Here is a 19,840-nt window from a genome sequence, read left to right on the forward strand (position 1 = left end):
AATAAGAAAACAGACATGTTTCTCCTCTTCTCAGAGAAGACAAGCAATAGTAACATCACATTGCTCACAGACTCTTGCAGCATCAGAATAAAATACCACTTTTGGTTTAGGAGATGCTATTCAGAGATGGAGCTGCCTGTTACTTTGTTTTGTTCTGGCAAACTCTAATATGTTTAGAGTTTTACTGTAAGTGCTCCTTAAATGCAGAGCAGTGATGGAGCAGAGCAGAAGTCCCATGTTCAGCTTTTCGTTCAATCCATCTGCTCAAAGATACTGGTTTATCAACTGAGGCTTTTGCAGTGCCCTTATCCTCAAGCATGTTTATTGTCAAAATGCTGTCAGCCCTAGCAACTGGGGAAATTACGTGAGCTCTCAAGATGTTAGAGGTAGGGGTTAGCCTGGAGCATTGAGGGATCTGAATTAGAGATGCTTTACCAGGAGATAAATCCCCAAGGTCTCCCCATCTGCCTGTGCTAAGTCAGTCCAACTCCCCCAAAATACAAAAGGTGGGGATGGGAGAAGAGGTATTTCCTAGTGGACCAGGGAGAGCATGCACTGATGGACTGTGCAGACCAAGAAAAGCTTGTTGATGTGTTTATGTTTGCCGGAATCAGGCTAGATATTTGAAGAACCCTACATGTAATATACCCCACTGATAGAAACTAGTCCGAAAAGAAGAAAACATGCCTTAGGATGTTTCCTTCCACTTTTTGTCTTTCCGGCCATGTATCATGTTGTGGTGATACCCCAGAAGTGGGCACTGAGTGATGATGGTCTTCCTAACTCATGGAAGAGCTGCTCCCCATGTGGAGGGATGGGAACTGTTGGCAGAAGCAGAGGGACGAGCAGAGAGGGAAGATTTCAGCTTTGGGGACACTGATGGCAGTGACAGAGGCCACACTGGCACAGCCATCGGGGTAGAAGAGCTCGAGTTCATGGCTTAGATGGTGCTGGAGAAAAGTGCTGTGAGATTTAACTACTCCAGCAAGTCTTTCATCCTCCGGGCTGTTCCCTAGTGCTCAGCCCTTGCTGGCCAAGCTGCAAGTGAGAAGTCAGTTTCCAGAGCCTGATCCTTTTATGGAGACCTGGGCTGTGGTCTGACCCATGTGCGGGGCCATAAATCAATTCTAGGTCATGACACTGGTGGATTAACGGACCTGGGGGTGTCAAGCTTGAGAGAGAGTTTTATGGAGAGTGGAGAGGCAAAAAGTCTTGTTGATAGATGGCTCAAAACACTCTTCTTCATGCCAAATTTTGTTCTCGGTCACGCTGCAGAAATGTCTGTTCTTTTGAACCCGGTGGGTAGTGTGCACTTAAAAGACAGAGAAATTAAAGAGGATGAGTCTGCAGAGCATTTACAGCTAGTGAATACAAGTACATTGCCTTCCAGTGATATGGCAGAGAGCACCTCTGAAGGTTTTTTAGTATTTTTCTTTCCTCATTTCAGCCCAAAAGAAAAGGTTTCTGTTTCAAAAAACAAAGAGAAGGAGAATAGGATGTCGGTGATATGGACACAAAGAGAAGCCAGATGTGGGAGATGTAGGTCCAAGGCACGAGGGAGTTTGAACCCCTCTCTCATCCCTAGAATGTGTTTCCATCACCATGCTACAGGTTAGCCTGGGGTCAGATGCTCTTCATTTTTCTGATTAAGTTGTTACACCTGGGTTATATGCAAGCAGGCAGGGAGGAGAGATGCCATGTCGGCTGCACAGGGCTTTAGGGGCTTTTGGTCTGTGCTGTAGTGAGTGGTTTCAATGGGCTCTAGGGCATTTTTGGCAGCAAATTTCAAGTGGGCTCATAAGAGAGAAGCCACCTTCCCAGATTGCATCCCCTTTCACCTTAAAATTGTTCTCTTACTAAGCATACCTCATTTAAGCACTGATCAAAGAAATCTCCATGGCACAGAAACATTATTGATTCCTCTTGTTATGCCTCACCCTGTTCATAGCCCTCATTGAGTCTACAAAGCCAGCATGGCCAGGGGATGTTATAGCTTTGGTGTTTGCAAGGGAAAGGTGTTTATCCATCCTTGTGCATATAAAACACTTCTTCTGCCTGAGGAATCTGTTAACCTGGGTTGTGCGCCCTGAGTGAGAAGCTTTCTGCCAGGGCAGGAGGACATGGAGGAAGGGAGAGAGGCATGCAGTAAAGATTTGCCATAATTGGTGGGGTCTGATGTGATTTTTGGAAGCGCAGTGCCAGTTCTGATTTGTGATGCCTTTCAGCTGAGCCTGGTTCCGGCTTTATTGAAGGAAAGTGCTGAAGCTTCTTTTCCAGAAGTACTCGGCGAGCAGCCTGTGTGGATCAGAGGATGTGGTGACATGACTCTTCCACTGGTCTTAAAAAACCAAATAAATCTTTCTTGTCATGGACCATATCTCTAAGGTATGCTAAAGTGAAAGGATTAATAGCTTTTCTAAATGGACTGGATTTTGTATCAGGCTCTGTTCGCAGCGTTCGTATGTAAGGACTCAGTGTACAGCTCATGCAAAAACTTACTGCCCATTTTTTTTCCAGCAGCAAGAATTCCTTGGAGAATTACCCAGGTTCCAGGCTATACTTTTGTAATCATTGTAATGTTGTCTGTAGCTAAACTGTGAACATTTGGCATGCTGCATTTTTTGTATTGTAAATGGGATTGTACATGTGCTGATGCTGGTCCAATGCTGTGCACGTGTGTCTTTAAGGCCTCTCATGTCTGGCAGACGCTTTCAGATTTGACTTTTGGAAGGAGTGCTTCTCTTTCCAATTTCTATATTTGTTTTGGTATTATTTTTTCAGCACTATTATGAAATTAGGTCGTTGTTCCTAATATTTTCCTGAAGAAGAAGAAGAAAAAAATCCTATTAAGCAACTAGCAGCCTTTCCCCTTAGCTCAGTAATTAAAAGGAGGGGTAACCACTGGATATCCTTTCAAAGCAATACTGGTTTTTCTGGTGCCTTAGATCTTTTTAATGTTCGAGTCAGGAAAGGTTGCCAAAATGTAAATTATGACTAGCATACTTTTCCCTCCCACACAGAGCAGATTATTGATAGCGGATATAGCTGGTTCCTTGTGTAGTTGCCTTGCAGGTCTTCTTATTCTACTCGTTCGTTTAACACACCTCAGCACTCTCTGTCCATCATTCTGTCTTCTCTTCCTGGAGAACTACAGACAGGAGCATTTTCTTTTGGTATTCACAATTCAGGGGGGAAATGCTAGCTAGAAATATATATAGCTTTAAATATAGCTGTGTGAGACTTTGTATAGGAAGAACATGCTATCTACAATTCCCATGTTATTTTCTTGTTATAAATTTATACTGTATTGCTAAGCTATGCTCATCATGCGTGTTGTAGTACTTTAGTTGCTCTCTCTGTAAGGGCAGCCGTGAGCTAAATATTTTATTGGAGCCAGAGAAATACTCGAAATCAGGCTGCTGTGTGGACACAAGTTGCTCTTTGTGGTTATGTTCCGTTCCTATAAACTCTTTTGATGTCTGCAAAGTTTTTCCCCAGCTGGATATGCTATTTTCTCCATCCTAGAGACTGCAAATAAAGCAAAACAAAAAAAAAAGGAGAGAGAGCAGGAAATACATAAAGAGAATAAACAAGTTTTGCAATAAAGAGATATTTTGAGCTGGGTATTTTGTATTGTTTCTTATTGGTCAAACCTCTTCCATAATTTGAGAGGGTTAGCAATGCAATTTATTCATTTTCTCCAAGGGAGAGGCTGCATTTAATATGTGCTCTCCAGGATCCCCTGTTAAAATATTAGGCAATAAAATCCTTGACTGTACAGTAGTTGTGGTTATAATTTCCCCCAGGTAGTGGAAACTCTGTAATTTATTGTTGCTTAAGTTTTCCCTCTGCACAGATTGGAGTGGTTGTAGTAGTGTAAAAAGGCCTGTTTTTCTCCAAGCGCGTGTGTGTGTTGGTGACCCAGCTCTTTTCTCTGATGAGCTCTGTGCTACAAAGCCCTCCACAGTTGCTGACTTGGCATCTGTGAGCAAAAATACCGGTGCAGACCGAGTTGGATCTGTTGTAACCAACTTGCTTTGCTCCCCCTTGGTAAAAGCTACGGGTCTGCCTGGACTTCAGGTGGTTTTGCAGTATAGAGAGAGATACCCCAGCTGGTCTCAAGTGTTTTATGGTGAGCCCGCTTACGCTGTTGAAAGCTGCTCTTTAATACAGACACACCTTTTTTTGGTGGTGGACTTTTAATGCACGTTGGCTAAACTGGCTAAGCCAATGCCTATTGAGGAACAGGCTTTTTTGGTGCGAGCTGTCAGTGCCCCCTGACGTGATCGGACTGTCTGCACTAGTTGTCATTGCAGATCTTCACAGCATTAGCTGGGGCTGGGGTAGTCTGAGGCTGTAAATTAGGCATGGTTTGGGGGGGAGGTGAGATCCTTTTTTTAGACCAGCTGAGAAAGCTGGAAAAAGCAGGCGGGCTTGGAGGCGTGGACAGGCTGGCCGAGGCTCGCCTTGTTCTAGTTTTAGTTTAGCGAGTGCAGGCAGCACCTTCGTTCGAAAGGAGGGAGCTCAGCCTGGCAGCTGCCTGCAGATGAGCAGCGCTGGTCCCCAGAGTCTCCTCTTGCGGGTGTCCTTTGCAGCACCCCACTGATGCACAAGTCTGACCTGCTTTTTCTCCTTGGCGGACCGACCGAAGCCCTCAGGCGTGTAGGGGAAAAAATTCTTAAAAATGCGGTGGTTCAGAAACCTGAGAGGAAAAGGATAGGAGTACCTCATTTGTTACTATTTTTTAAAATCCTCTTGTTTTCAGCCACTGTCATGAATTTTGAGTGTGGGGGATTAACACAGTTGCTGACATTAGAGAAGGAGGCAGATGGGCACCTCCACCCTCCGGAGGAGCGCTGCTGTTGGGGTGAGAGCAGGGGTGTGAACACTCCAGCCTCCCCGGGCTAAACACAGCCTTCCTGAATATGCTGCGAAGTCGGCTTTGCTTTGTAGGTCCAGATCAGGAGAGGTGTCGGTGCCTCTGATCTGAAAAGAATTTAGTGCCTGAACGGATTTATTTAGCACCTGAGACCATGTTTCAGCCTGGGTGAGGGGTGAAGGCTCGTGGAAGAAGGGAGAGGTGGCTGATCCCCTATGCTGCATGTGACAACACCAGGCAGTGTAAGAAAACACAGGTCGTTGCAATTTTTGGAGCAGTGAAAGGTTTAAAAAAGGGTAACTGGTTCTTCAGGCAGCCCTTGCTTCAAATGTGTGGGCTTCAGCATTGGAGCAGGAAAGATAAAGTGTTAACTTCATCCCTGGTGCAATGCTACTGGAATAAAAGTTATGCCATGAAGAAACTCGCCTTGCATCAGCCGGCAATGGGCTCTGCATACCGCCGACTGCATGCTGTACTTTATTAGATGCTGGAGTATGGAGCTATTGGCAAAAAAGTAAGGAAAAAAAACAGGACACTAATGGTAAACAAACATAAGCTGCTATCAGTGAGCATCTAATTTCTACCATTGTCTCATTCTGCCCTCACGGATCCCACTCCCACAGAGAGGAGCTTGCGTTGTTTCCTCCAGTTATGTGAATTTTGTAATTCACTGCATACAAACGTTGATGCCAGATACCCTGAGGAAGAAGCCCGTGGTGTTGAATCAGTAGTGCAAGAACGCGTTTGGTGGCTTCTTATCTGTCTAGAGTCTAAAATGCAAAACATTCAGCAAACTGTGTTATTAGAGATTATATGATATCGTCAGTCTGTGCGTCAAAAAAAAGTCTGAAAACATAGCATACTGATCCCTGGGGGAAGCCCATGCAAGCAGCTTTCTGCACGGTGAATGTGAAGGGCGAGAATGTGAATACGTTCATTTGTACAGCACAAAATACTGTCACGATCACAACCCCGTGCGCACGCAGCCATTAGCACACAACCATTGTGCAGGGGCTGTGTTCCGGACCCCCGTCTCAGCTGGTTGCAATGCTGTTTAAAAGCACCCATCTCTTTCCATCCATGGTGGGTGCAGTCAGATCCCCGACTGCCTGCAGCCAGCTGGGTACCGGGGTGTAGGAGGGAGGATGGTGCTGGCCACACGGGACTGTAAAGCAATTCTTCCTGGGGATGCTGCTGCACTGCTTTCCTCAGCAAGAGCTTTCCTTCCTTCCCTCTTTCCTTGGTTTTGGACCCCAGTGTTATCCTAGCATGCGATGCCCACCCAGGGTATCAAGAGTCCTTGCTAAACCGGCATAGGTATTTGGGGATAATTTGTTAGGGATGTGGCAGCTGGAGAATCTTGTGCTTCAGGTTTACTTGGCTAGGAAAGATTAGGATGTGGGATGGGAGAAAGGCAAACATTCCCCCTTTTTTCTTTGGCTGGAAGGAATGATTTTACTTGAGGTTTTTTTTTTTTTTAAATTAAAGCCTCTGAGAAGTAATATTGCATCTTCAAAACAAACTGCTGAACTCAACTGCTTTTACCAAACGCATGCAAAATTTTCCCCTCAGGATCCTTAGAGGCCCTGGAGTGCCTGCCTTGCAAAACCTGGGGCGGTGAAGAGAGTCATTCGAGAGTGATCTCCATAGGATACCTTTAGACAGTGTGCTTATATGTATTTATAAATATACATACGCATTTAATGCACAAAATTCTCTTTCGGTATGTTACTGCGTACAGTAAGCCGAAAGAAAAACAATGCAGAACAAAGATATCGAAAGAGTTGCTGGTAAACTCTGAAAAAGAAAAAACAAAACCTTCTAAGAGGCACAGACACAAGCAGTTTTTATCATCAGCTTTCTCTTGCCACTCAAAACGTATCGTTATTTCTTTGTGATCCTTTCAGATGCCTCAGGAACAGTACGCGCACCGGAGCACCATGCAGACCTCGGAAGGACCCCAGGTATACAAAGTGGGGATTTATGGCTGGCGGAAGAGATGCCTCTATTTCTTTGTGCTGCTCCTAATGATTTTAATCCTGGTGAACCTTGCTATGACCATCTGGATTCTGAAGGTTATGAACTTCACAATTGTAAGTAAGGGTTACCCGGAAAGGTCTGGGGAAGATGAGGGAGGGTGATGGTCTTTCCTCTGAGCATGACTTCAGATACAGCTTCGGTAACGGGGTGTTTTAGTTTCAATGGATAGCCGTTATTACGGACAGGAACAAATTTACCTAATGATCCTCTTTTTCTGCTGGAGATGTCTGCAGTATTGCCAAGCTGAGGAATCAGCTCAGTGTTGCAAATCATGTTCCTCCTACCTGCTATATGTATAAATTTATATATGTAAACAATATACACTACCCTCCCCCGGTTTTCAATTATAAAGTATTTTAAAATTAATGTAATAGGTTATTTTGAACTGGAGTGTGGGAATGGGTTTGAGCCTTTCTCTTAGACTTTTTCTGCTTATCTCCACGGCTGGAGAAACTTGCTGAGAAACTCGATTTGCCTTTTTTCTTAGGGAATATTCATGTTGTTCCATAATGACGTGGTTCCAGAAGCTTCTGAAAAAAATAAAATTTCCAAGGTAGCTCTCCAGGTGTAGTATTTAGATGGAGCAAATCTTTATCCTCGTTGTGCTGTGGTTGATGCACATCAGTCCTGTCAGCAACACTCCCTTGCTGCACAGCCCCCCTGGCCAGGGTTAGCATTCCAGAAGCCCCTAGAAAAATATTGGGCAGCTGTACTGGGAGGTAGATTGCACTGGGGCAGATGGTGCTTTCTGGGCCCAGAGCGCTCTGTGCATCCCTTGAACTCTGTTCGAACTCTTTTTGAGATCTTAAGGGGTGCCTTGATCTTGAATTGCCTTTTTACAGGGTGAGCTTCACCTCTCCTGCTCAAACACACTGAAAGTCAGGACATGATGAACCAGGCACACCCCGCTTCTAGGGCTAGCGAGCCTTTGTATATGGCAGGTCCTAGTTTTTCAGTAGATAATTTGGCCAAGCAGAGTGAAAATGAAATGATTGGTCCCCTCTTCTTCAAAGCAGTCATTGCCACCTTGGTCAGATGGATTTGTTCTAAGATCATTTGAGTCTTCAGGAGAAGCTAAGTTTGAGGCTTTAATCCTGGATTTACTTCATGAGGGAGCTGTAAGGCTAAATTCTGCTAGACCACTTTTAAGGACTTTCCCAGCCAGGCTCTGGTGTGAGCAGCATGTTTGAAGTCTCCCGACATTTCTTTCTCTGCTGTGGTCTTGTGAAGCCCTGAACAGCTGTGTCCAACATTATGTCATTAATGGGCCATGAGAAGTTGAGTAAACAATCTCCGACGTACTGTATCCAGCAGACAAAGTGCTGTGTCAGGGGAACATGTAGCATTCATTTTCTCTAACCAGGATGCTGTCAAGGTGTGCAGAAGATTGCAATGCACGTGTGCTTAGGGAGCAAGCAATTATAAAGCAGTAATCCACAAAAAGCTCCTCTGAGTAGGTGAAGAATGAACCAAACTGGAGCAATTAATGCTTAACCAGACCAGTTACTTAATCTTGTGAAATTGATGCCATTTTGATACACACTTTGTGCTGAACTGTGGTCTTTAGATTAATGTAGTTGAAAAATAGATATTTCTGAGGTGATGGAAGGCTTGGTCATATGCTCGCCATACAGGCAGTGGTATAGGTATCAGCCCAAGCACAAAATAATAGGATTTCAGATTCTTGCTTTTCAGGAATGCAACTTTATTTCTTTAGAATAACATAACTTTGATATGTCGGTCCCATGCTTTCTGCTGTTTGGTGATGGTGGTCAGTCAACTCTCTGCAAGTTGCTTGGGAAGCCAGGTGAACTTCTCTGCTCCTTTCTCCCTCACTACCTTCTCCTGATGCATTGCATTTTGCAGGCCATCTGCAGAAGGGTCATCTCTGAGGGATATGTACAGAAACCTCCACCCCACTAAGATATACACTGGCTTTTTTGGCGATGCACTGAACTTCAAGCTCTTGTCTGATTCTGTTTCCTTCAATAGTCACCTGCCTTCTGATTCATTGGGGAATAGTCCAGGGTAAATTATATTTGTATATGGTTTTAGTTCATTCCTATCTTCTCATGATAGTAGGTGATGAACAGCATTTGGTGATAAAACCACAGACAATGGTACTGAATCCTGCAGTGGGAACTGCTTTGCAGTTATAGGCACGGCCACGCTAGTCAGGGTGTGTGTCTCTGACACAGCCAATTGGAAATAAATGTACGAACAGGGCATGTAAAGTGTGATCCTTGCCCCGATATGTACCCATTCATCTCCTGATCTCCTGCTGCTCCTGCAGCCTTGCCAGCTGCTTTGGATCCTGCTCTGCAATCCCTCCTGCACCATTCCCTGAGGCTGAGAAAACCACTTTGCTAAGTGAATTTTTAGAGGCAGACTTTTATCTCTAAATAACAAATGTAGGAAAATTCTCAAATGAGGAGATGCAAATATGGAAAAATCTTTAATTTGTTCCTGTTCTGATAAGAGGAGCTGAGAGTCCTTCTGGGGCAGGGGAATGATTTGAGTAGTCAGTAAGCAATAGCTGCTGCTTAACAGGTCTGAGTTACCCCAGTGCTTGCAGAGCAAAAAAGGAGGGGAAAGTTTGTAGCTCTGTTCTTGTGGAAAATGTAGTATTTCCAGTATCTTCCCGCCCCTGAGCTCTCTTCCCAGAACCTCAGTCTGTTCAACTCCACAGAACAGTCCTCGCACTTACCAGAATTTAATGAGCGCTCATTATAGCCAATAAGTGCTCACAGTATTTTAATGAGCACAGCGAACCTGCTCAGGAAAACTCGGGGGTGTTTTAAATGCTGATGATGGGGAGTGGAGAAGGGAGGAGGAGATGAAGCAAGACAATCTCAGGGGGAAAAAAACCCACCTTCTAATGCACGTTGTAGCAGTATCCATCCATTCCACTTCCACGTCAAGCCCTGACCTCTCTTTCTCTCCCCTCTGCATGTCCCGCTGGCTTGTGCTGCAGGAGACAACTCCTGTAAAATCAAACCATAAGCTTCCAATCCGTGGCTTTTAATAAGCAAGGCATCACTAATTTATTCTAGGTTTTGCTTTTATCTGAACGTTCAAGGCTTAAATAAATTTATGTGTGGCTATTGCTTTTTACATGGAGCTGTCAAAGCAGTGTCACGTTTGCGTGGGGCCAATTGGTCACTGTCTAGTCTGTCCTCTGGCGCAGTCATTCACTCCCCATGTAGTATTTGATCCTCGATTTGTTTTAAATGCCTTTATCAGGCACAGGCTGTATGAAAAACTGGCCTGGAGGGGACCTCAAATATCATCTGCCTGTCCCATGGCTGGTTCCCATAGCCAGGTCCATTTATCTTGTTCATTTACATCAGGGCTGCGCTGCTCTGGGACTGTGGGAAGCTCTGTGAAGGTTGCTACCTCTAAACCTTACTTTGATTTTTAAGCCAAACCACGGGATGAATCTGGACCAAAGCCACCAATTTGGGTTGAAACCCAAATGCACCCTGAAGGTGGCGTAACCTAATTGAGGTGGAAACCGCTATCCAGCGCTCAACTTTCCGATGATATATAGGTAAAGGGAACTCCACTTCGTTCAGATCTTGGACAAGCCTGGTAGAAGTATGTGGTTTGCACATACTGGGTTTGGGGAGAAAGCACTAATGCCTGTGGGCTGCATATGTGACTCAGCCGCTCAGCCTGCAGGGCCAGCGCAGGCTTGGGCTGTATCCTGCTGTCACGCCTGCGTGGTGGAGGGCTCAACCTCGAGCTGCACAGAGCTCGGCTTAGGCTGGCTCAGCTCCTGCAAGGTTCGTATGTGCCAATCTAATTACAAGGCTGGAACCAGAGCTCTTTAACAACCTTCCTCTTTATGGTCCACCTGCATTAGCAGCCAGTGATGTAGCTCTTTAGCAGTAGGATTGCCCATGACTGTGCATGTAAGCACATGCATCTTTTATGCTGCATGCCTATGATGTGCTGGGGTTCTCTATTTCAGCTGTTACTAGTGAGCTTAAACCATTTTTTAAAAGCTTCCTTTGTATTAGTTTCTGAATATTACAACAAAAGATGTGCTTATGTAAACACAACAAACCGATATCCTTATTTTAAAGAGTATAAGGCTCAGATAATGGGCAATGGCAGTGCATTGACCTCTTTCCACAAGGGTAGCATACAATGCCTGGTATTTTAAACAGTGTTAGGAGTCTAAACCATTATCCATTAGTATTAGGCAGCATGAAGACCTCTATAACAGGAGGGACAAGAACTGTGTCCTGTTGTGGCTGCATTTAAATGGCAAATGCCCACCTACTCATCCACCCATCGAACCATTGAGGACCCTTTGCTTTTCCTTTGCCCTTCCCTGGTGTTTCTATCCATAGCTGCCTGGTCATGTGTTTTGAATTGTATGCTCTTTGGGACAGAAGCTGTTTGCATATGGCATCCTGTAGTCCTATATATTGGCAGGTTCTACTAGATTGTAAACAATAATAAATGGAAAAATAATATTTTTCCCCTAATCAGCTTGCAAGACTTGAAATTCCTGGAGAACCACCTTTTAAAAATCATCTAAAGCAAAGGCTCCAGAATAGTCTTTGTAGGGAAAATACTCTGCAGCTTTGGTATTCAGGAGGCCCTCCATGAGCCAAACTTAACATCTTCCTCCAAACCAGGAGGCACGTGCCGCTTCCAGGCCTGTGCAGATCTGCACAGACTGCTTGTGCCATCTGTGCGTGCACCTTCAAGGAAATGCCAGGTAGAAATGGGCAGGCAATGACCTGCCTTGTTCCACCTTCCTTAGGATGCAGAGAAAGGGGGATCTTTCCCTCCCAGCCTGGTCAGGCTGAGGTCGGGGTGCTCCCTAACCACAACACATGCAAACTCTGTGTTCTCCTTCCAGAACCACACCAGGTTTTTTGAAGATTTGCGTCCTTTAGCATGAGGTTCAGCCGTATTTTATTATTTTAATGGAACAGGAACAAATGACTGCAACTGTTCAGATTTTTCCTTTTTTGCTGCAGGCTGCATTCATAGCTGAAGAGGTATGTTTTAGCATCATTGAATGAAATGTTAGCAATTTAGAGAGACAAAATGCTGCTGTAGGTGGCACAAATGCTCAATATCATTATTATCTTGCTTTATTAAAAGTTGATAAGAAAAATGAGCTTTTAAAATTTGGTTATGAACAGTTATTTCCAATACAATTACTCCCTCTTGTGTGTAAACTACCTGCCATGTTTTAATTACAGGAAAACAGTAGGGTAATAACACAGCAGTAAAGATGGATTAGAGTTAGGAAAGCTCATTGCCCTAACAGGCAGGATTCTTTTATTAATGATTTAAAGGAACAGACTTTGTTCTAATTTTTTTTTTTTTAATTAAAAATTGCCTCAGAAGAAAATGACTGTGCAGTTTATATTCCCTTTTTGTGATTTCTCTGGGGTCTCTTTAGGTGCAATGGTAGGGCCAACATGGGAAAGAAATCTGATTTGCTTTTCAGCTTCTGCTTTGTAGTGCAACTGTAATCAGTCAGCTAAAATTGTTTAGTTAGAATTAATATTGCTATATCCTTACTGAGGAAAGAATGAAGTTCTTTTTTTTTCCCTCTCTCTTCCTTGCACACACACGCAAACAAAATTGTGCACTTTTCCATCCTAATTCATGTTGCTCTTTTTATAAAACAAGTAATTGTTCTGAGACTACCTGCGTGACCCAAGAGCTTTGTGTATTTCCCTTCTTTCCTCATTCACATGGACTGCATCTTCTGATATAGAGATGTTAATCTTGTAGTGGTCTGACAACACCAGCAATAATGCGAGTGACTGTAGTATTAAGTGAAGAAGTTTCTACGGGTGAAATCCTTACCCCCTGGCATTTAGTAGGAATCTTGGCCTTGACATCAGTGGATCAAGCCCTTCACTTAACACTTTTTATTTGCAGGTTTTTTCGTAAATTTGTTTTTAGTAGATTCTGATTTCCTTCCTCCTGGATTGAGGAAAACATGTTTTATGCTTTTCTTTTACTGTTTTTAGAGATCTGAATTTCATTCCTAGAGAGTTTCTGTTTCTGTATGAAGAGCAATTGAGATTACTTAACTTTTTTAAAGATACATACAGTACTTTTTTGCCTTCACTCCTTTGGAGTTTAGAATAATGTAGTCAGTCTCTGATAATACTTCATTTTTATTATCCTAATACCACATTTTCTCAGCCAGCATAAGCACATAAGGCTTTCATCTTCCTTGTTACCAAAAAGTGATGAAAGGACCCCATATTTTTACTCCACTGTCTCTACTCTCTGCTGAACCATTGAGTTTTTCGGAGGCCTGCCATAGCATTGGATATGCTTAAAGATATGTCATGGGAGCAAAAGAAATTGTGAAATAGTAAGTCTTCCACTAGAACCACTAAACCAAGCTGGATATGCTGCACTGCAATCATCTAGGTAATTCTTTGTTTTTATTGTTTGAGTAATGCCCAAGGCAGTCTGTGGTGTACAGAGTGTTACGACCGCAGATTGCCCTTTTCCCTCAAATATTTTGGGTTGGGTTTCGTGAAGAACTGAGGCTTACGTGATTGCGCTTCTGTCTCGAGGGACAGGCTTCCAGCTCTCACTTCTCAATTGTTTCTAAGCCACTGTTCGTACTCAAGCAATCTGAACAAAAATATGTGTCCAGGAGACAGGAATGTCTCAAATGTATTTAGTTTCTGTGTTTTTTAGAGGCAGAAGAAAGCAATCTTATTTATTAGTAACCCTACTGTGGAAGAAGCTGCTGCATAAGCTCTGTACTTAATACTCACCAGGAGTGAGAGATTATTATAAATGTCCCCATACCAGAAGAAGCTTTTATTGGTGCTGTTTTCCTACTGGGCACCGGAGAATTTAGCCCTGACACCCCAATACCCCAGGACCCAGCATCTCTGGGTTAGTACTACTTCTGATTTGAAGGAAGCTGTTGGAAACTCAGCAACAGCCCTCTCCTCGTACTTGCAGCTCAGTGCATGCATACAGGCAAAACATCGTCTGGCAGGTTGGCTGTATGGTCCGTGCTGTTGAGCCTCAATAACCAGTCTTGTGCATATCTCCACAGCAGGAAAATGCATCGCTGCATTAAAAATACACTCTAGCTTTGGTCCTTCCAAGAACCGAGGGATAAAAATAGATGGAGAAGGGAGAAGAGTGGCAGGGATTTGGGCGGTTTGCAATGTGAGGTTGAGCATTTGGTCTCTGGCATAATGCTTCATTTCCAGGCAATGAATGGAGGGTCCCGTCTGCTGATGCTCCGTGTCTCTGCTGTGCTGCAGGGAGCGTGATGGGAAGCTTTATCAGACTGGGAGGAGCCGCTTCATGGTGCGATAGCAGCTGAACCTGGTGAACAGCGAGGAGGGCATGGGTGGGCTGTACGGGGGGGCGAGTCATAAACTTTTGATCCCAGATCCCCCCTTCTGCCACCTCCCTCCAGAGGGGATTGTTCTCAGCTTCTCTTTCATCTGAAGAAATAAGATATTTCACATTAGCATTCATTTCAGTGCCAACAAAAGATCTTCAGACTAGCAGTTCTGAAGCAGAGAGATTTGTCTCTTAGAGAACATGTAAAAGGTATTATTATAAATGTGCGAAAGAACAAAAACAAGCTCACTGCTAAAATGTCGATAATCAGTTAGTCCTCTGAATAGCTTACATTCTGATCCCTCCCCATATTCTCAAAGTACAGTAGGAGAAATGATTTAATTTGGGAATCCACACTGCAATGATGTGCCAAGCTGAGCTGTAGAGTAAGTTTTCCACTGGTTCTTCTCTTGCTCCTTGCACTTTTTTTTCCTTCTAAGCTTCCTGACATCCCTCCTGAACTCTCTGCACGGCAGAGAGCAATGACCTTCTCAGCTTTGAAAACCTAGCAGCCATTGCTATGACAAAAATATAATTTTTCTGAAGCATCTCTTCTGCGTGGTTACCTTAAGGCTGAGGTGCTGCTTGGAGTAGCCTCCATGCCTCCTTCAACTTGTCCTGGAACTACAAAGCCATCAGCTTTTCAGAAAGCTGCTTCTTAAAATGTGTCTTGGCGTTTGGTCCTGAACGCCTGCTGTTTGCATCTTGGGTTGTAGCATAATCCATGGAAAGGGGATGGAGGTGGCTCTCTCTTATGCTGTAAATGACTGTGCAAAGCGCAAAGTACTGAGCGGCAGAAACCTTCACCTTCTTTGGGTGAAGCCCCCGCTTGCCAGCTAACTGCTGCCTGTTAGCTAGGATAAGTTTGTGTTTGACTAAACAGAAAGAGTAAGAAAAAAGTGGCATATTCTCTCTGCAGTTGTATGTGTTTGTTTACCTTCTGTAACTGTCAGAACCTGCTCTAAAGACTGACAGTTTTGAGGGCAGAATTACAGACCTGTGGTTGTGTGGAGTCTGTCTTTCCCCTCCCTTCCTGCAGACACTATATTATCTCGTCTCCGCTTATACGCTACCATACCTGATTTGATAGATGTATTTAAAATACTTGCTCCCATTTCATGTGCCTGTTCTTCCAGAGCTCTGCTATGGAGATGAGCTTGAATATACCATTTGAATTCATCATAGCTTGCATTTTAGTTCTGGTCATTTCCACTTCAATTACATCTTCCCCATTACCCATCCTGCCTTCGCTGCCATAGTCAACAGTAAGATGGACGGAGGTAATTATTTGTATTGAGGCCCGAGTTTCTATGGGACTACACTCCAGTGCACTTGCATGAAGGACAACCTGTTAACACTGAAATGATGTGGTTGCAGGCAGATTTATAGAAGAGGAATAGATTAACGCAGGTAATTCAGCCTTGACCTCTTGAGTTCTCATTACTCTGCGTCCGCCCAGCACTACTGCCCACCTCTTTCCTTTTTAAATGAGATCCAGTAACTAATAGTGAAATTATGGCAATCTGCTATATGAAATTTGTGATTATTTGCATTTAATTAAAGGCTTCTCTTGAGAAAATGAAGGGCGGCTTAACCTCAGAGAAGCCTCTACATCTCCAGTAATTGCTTCTAATTGAAGTCTTTAGAGTTTCCACCCCACCACAGGAAAAGGAAGAAAAAAAAAAACCCCAAACCTGAAAAGTTTACTCCCACACATGGGGTCCCTGAAAATTATTTTATCCTTATGCAATTAGGGTGACTGAGGGTCCTCATAAATGAATCTTCAGTATGGGCTAACTAGCTAAAATTAAAGTTTAATTACACAAAAGCCTGGTTTGTGGTGTGTTTATGAGAAGTCCAAGGGCACAGTCCGTCTCCCTGAACTGGCCGTGCTGTGTGATGGTGTCCCCTGCAGATGGGTGCACGTGTCTTGCCTAAGTCCTCCTGACGGTTTCGTTTCCATCACGGGTTTCTGGTTTTGTACAGTTCTTGTTGACTTTCAATGGTATTTTGGAGGTTCTAGGGAAAAATTAATAGCCTTTTGGCTTAGTGTGTCCTGCAAAGCACAGGAGAGGGGCTCTGCCAGCTTGAGGTGTGTGGGGCTGAGCAGCAGTACTGCCTCTGGGGTTGGGAAGATCTCGGACATCTCCCTGCTCCTCCTCATCCAAGGCCACAGGCTTTGTCTTTGCTGCTGCAAGAAGCGGATCTCTGTCATGCCAACGCCTTGCCCTGGTAATCCTGGAGCATGGAGTGTGCCCCTAAAGCCGGCATGGCTTTTTATAAACCACCTAGCTGTGGCACGGGTGTTAGGAACCGGTCCCGCTCCTCTCGTTGAGGTGCCGTTTGGTGCAGAGCGGTGCGCTGTGGCCAGAGGGGTCCGATGGGAACCTGCACCGATGGGTGCCGTGTCCGGGGAGGAGCACAGCACCTCACGTTAAAGCCACCACCTCAGGCTCAAGCGTGCAGCACTTCACTTACGCATTCTGCCTAATTACGACTATCAGCATTTCTGTGCCGCTCCTGGCAGCACAGTCGCTCTGATTGCACCCTTCGGCTCTATTAAAATCCCTCCTGGTATTACGGATCTGAAAACAGGCACGACAAAAATAAAAGTGTGTATGTCGTAGAAGCAGACATGGCCATTTTCTACTGTTTATTCTCTCCACTGAAGATACCAGTGTTGAAAAACATGAGAGCGTTCAGCTGTCCTGTGTTCTTGCATTGTTCATTAACGCCTTGTATCACATAAGTGAGCCGGAACGTGCATCTGATTTCTGCTTTTTATTATCCCAAAGGTTCTCTTTAATGTGCACTGAAACACATAAAATGTCTAGATGGACTGAAATCTTTCAGAGTGACCTCTTAGAGGGCTACAGGTAAATGTCAGGAAACAGAAACGTCATTGTTTCTCAGCAGTAGATTTGTCATATTTTTTGATGTTGCAGCTACAGTTGAATACATGAAAACATGTGCAACCTGCCTCTGTTATTTCTTCGGAAGCAAACATGCTTGGCAAAGTGCACCTCTTCATTTTAGAAAAAAACGTACTTTAGTTCTGTATGCAGAGCCCTAAAATACTTGCATTTCGTGTAGGTGCAAGTCATATAGACGTGTGTAGGTGCTGATTTTGATTCAGATTATTTAGTAGGGTGGTATTGTTTCTGACAACAAATATTTAATCTTTCAAAAAAAGTCATTAAAGAATTTGTTCTAGGAAACCAGGAAATCGAATGCCTTGTACAGTCTTTATTTCCTCTGCATCCTAGAAAGGGAATTCCTGCTAATTACATATTTGTGCACACAAACCACTTCTGAATCAAGCACTTATTTACGGAAAGATGTCATCAGCAGAGACTGATAGAAGGTTTTCAGCAAAGCCTTGAACCTTGTGAAGGGGAGGAATTTTAGCTTGAGCAGCTGATGGCTGGGTTATAGGAATATTGGGTGGATCCCAGCAATTCTGCTGTGGTTTTACAGAAAACTGCATTGTCTAGAAGGTAGAACGATTCAGTTCACCAGCAGGTATAGATTATAAGGCAAATTACATCTTTATTTGAAGTTACATGTCAAGACCTATTGACCAAAGATACTTGTCTTTTTTAGTATTTTAAAGGATTCTGTCTTGTACGTTGCCCAAGAAAAACCCTGTGTGTTAGAAGGCAGATGTGTTTAATTCCTTTCTTCTTCCCAGTGGAGCTACATTTACTGCCATTACACCTTTCTTCTAATAGGAAGCTTTTCTGCAGAACAGTTTGCCTTGTCAGTCCCTTTTTTCTTTGAGCTGAGAATGAGAAGCTTTTACATATTCAGGGCTAAAATAACAGTTCTCTGTGTGGGGAGACTGAGGCCAGTAAAGACCCCAGTGCCACCCTTGTGCTTGCGATGTCAGGAGCCCCGCAGGAGCGGTGCTGTGGTCGTGTTTCCCATCCTCCCAGGTACCAGCCGGAGCAATTTGCTGTAACTTCTAACAAATTTGCACTCAGCAAAATGGCATTAAGAGATTCCCCTGCAGGAGCAGTCTGCGCAAGGGAGCGGCTTTCCACTTGTCGTGGTTTAACCCCAGCCAGCACCGAAGCACCACGCAGCCGCTCACGCACTTCCCCCCCAACCCAGTGGGTCGGGGGAGAGAATCGGAGAAAAAAAGTAAAACTCGTAGGTTAAGAACACTTTAGTAGAACAGAAAGGAACAAAATAATAACGATAATAACAATAATAAAATGACAATAATAATACCAGAAGAATTTGAATATACAAAACAAGTGCTGCACAATGCAATTGCTCACCACTCGCCCACCGATGCCCAGTTAGTTCCCGAGCAGCAATCCGCCCCTCCCCAGCCAGCTCCCCCCAGTTTATATACTGGGCATGACATCACATGGTCTGGAATACCCCTTTGGCCAGTTGGGGTCAGCTGTCATGGCTGTGTCCCCTCCCAGCTTCTTGTGTCCCTCCAGCTTTCTCGCTGGCTGGGTATGAGAAGCTGAAAGATCATTGACTTAGTCTAAACACTGCTTAGCAACAACTGAAAACATCAGTGTGTTATCAACATTCTTCTTGTACTAAATCCGAAACATTACCAGCTACTAGAAAGAAAATTAACTCTATCCCAGCTGAAACCAGGACACCACTTTGGGGGAAAAATCTGTGCTGCAGGTGGGGTCAGAGCCTGGGGCTGGGAAGGCAGTTAATTCCATTTTGCCTGTAGAGTATGCTAAGTAAACATGGAGTAGGCAGTCGTTTGATGCATGGCTTGGTTCTCCTCTTACAGGGATGTAAATCCATGGCATCGCTTCAGGGTTACACAGGTATAAATGAGAGGAGAACAGGCTGGCAGCATACAGCTCCAGAAGGCAGGCTGCAAAGGAAAGGGTTTTAAACTTTGAAATATAGACAATATCTGGGCAATTGGAAAGAACAGTGTGTCCTGGTTTGGGATTTTCTTGGTTTGGGGTTTTTTTTCCCCCACAGGGAGCAAAAGAGACTGTTGCATTGGGTTGGTAATAATCTGTAGAGACACGTTAAATGGATTTCACTCACTGATTAAGTTTGTCAGTTTAAAACAAATACATAGATGCTGTGAGAATTGATGCAGTACAAAACAGACGAGGATCCAAGAAGGCGCTGTGGACAGAAATAGTTGGAAATAACTACAAATTTATGCTCCAAAGCCATACAGAAGCAGGCTCCCAGCTTTGGAAACATGGCACAGGAACCTGGAAATGGTGGACAATTATATGTGAACCCCAATAAGTGAGAGTGAACTAATCTGTTGTACTTATTTCTTTCTTTCCTTTTCCACATTTTATGTTTTCCTCTTCTTAAAATTAATCTAAAGAAATGTGAAGTTAAATGGCTAAATTCACTGCTCAGTCACAGTTATCACTGATGTTCATATTGGATGAACTGGCTGAAATGCTTGCTGAAAACAGGTGAGAGAGATGATGAGATTCATGGTGGGGAAATGACCACCATTCATTCAAAATGTTTGCAGTAACAGCACCGGGAAGGGAATACACTGGTGCAATCTCTAGTTCTTGTTTTTGTTTTAAAGGTCTC

General features: G+C 44.0%; 1 protein-coding gene across 1 annotated transcript in view; it reads left to right on the forward strand.

Annotated features, from left to right (window-relative positions):
• SGCD (sarcoglycan, delta (35kDa dystrophin-associated glycoprotein)) overlaps positions 1-19,840 on the forward strand; it is a 210,791-nt gene that overhangs the window by 73,816 nt on the left and 117,135 nt on the right. Inside the window, exon 2 of the mRNA XM_010578986.1 lies at positions 6,787-6,972. Within this exon, the coding sequence (XP_010577288.1) occupies positions 6,787-6,972 (186 nt within the window). The remainder of the gene's footprint in view (positions 1-6,786; positions 6,973-19,840) is intronic.

This window comes from Haliaeetus leucocephalus, unplaced genomic scaffold (assembly GCF_000737465.1).
Source record: "Haliaeetus leucocephalus isolate CR32 unplaced genomic scaffold, Haliaeetus_leucocephalus-4.0 Scaffold656, whole genome shotgun sequence".
NCBI classification, from domain to species: Eukaryota; Metazoa; Chordata; class Aves; order Accipitriformes; family Accipitridae; genus Haliaeetus; species Haliaeetus leucocephalus.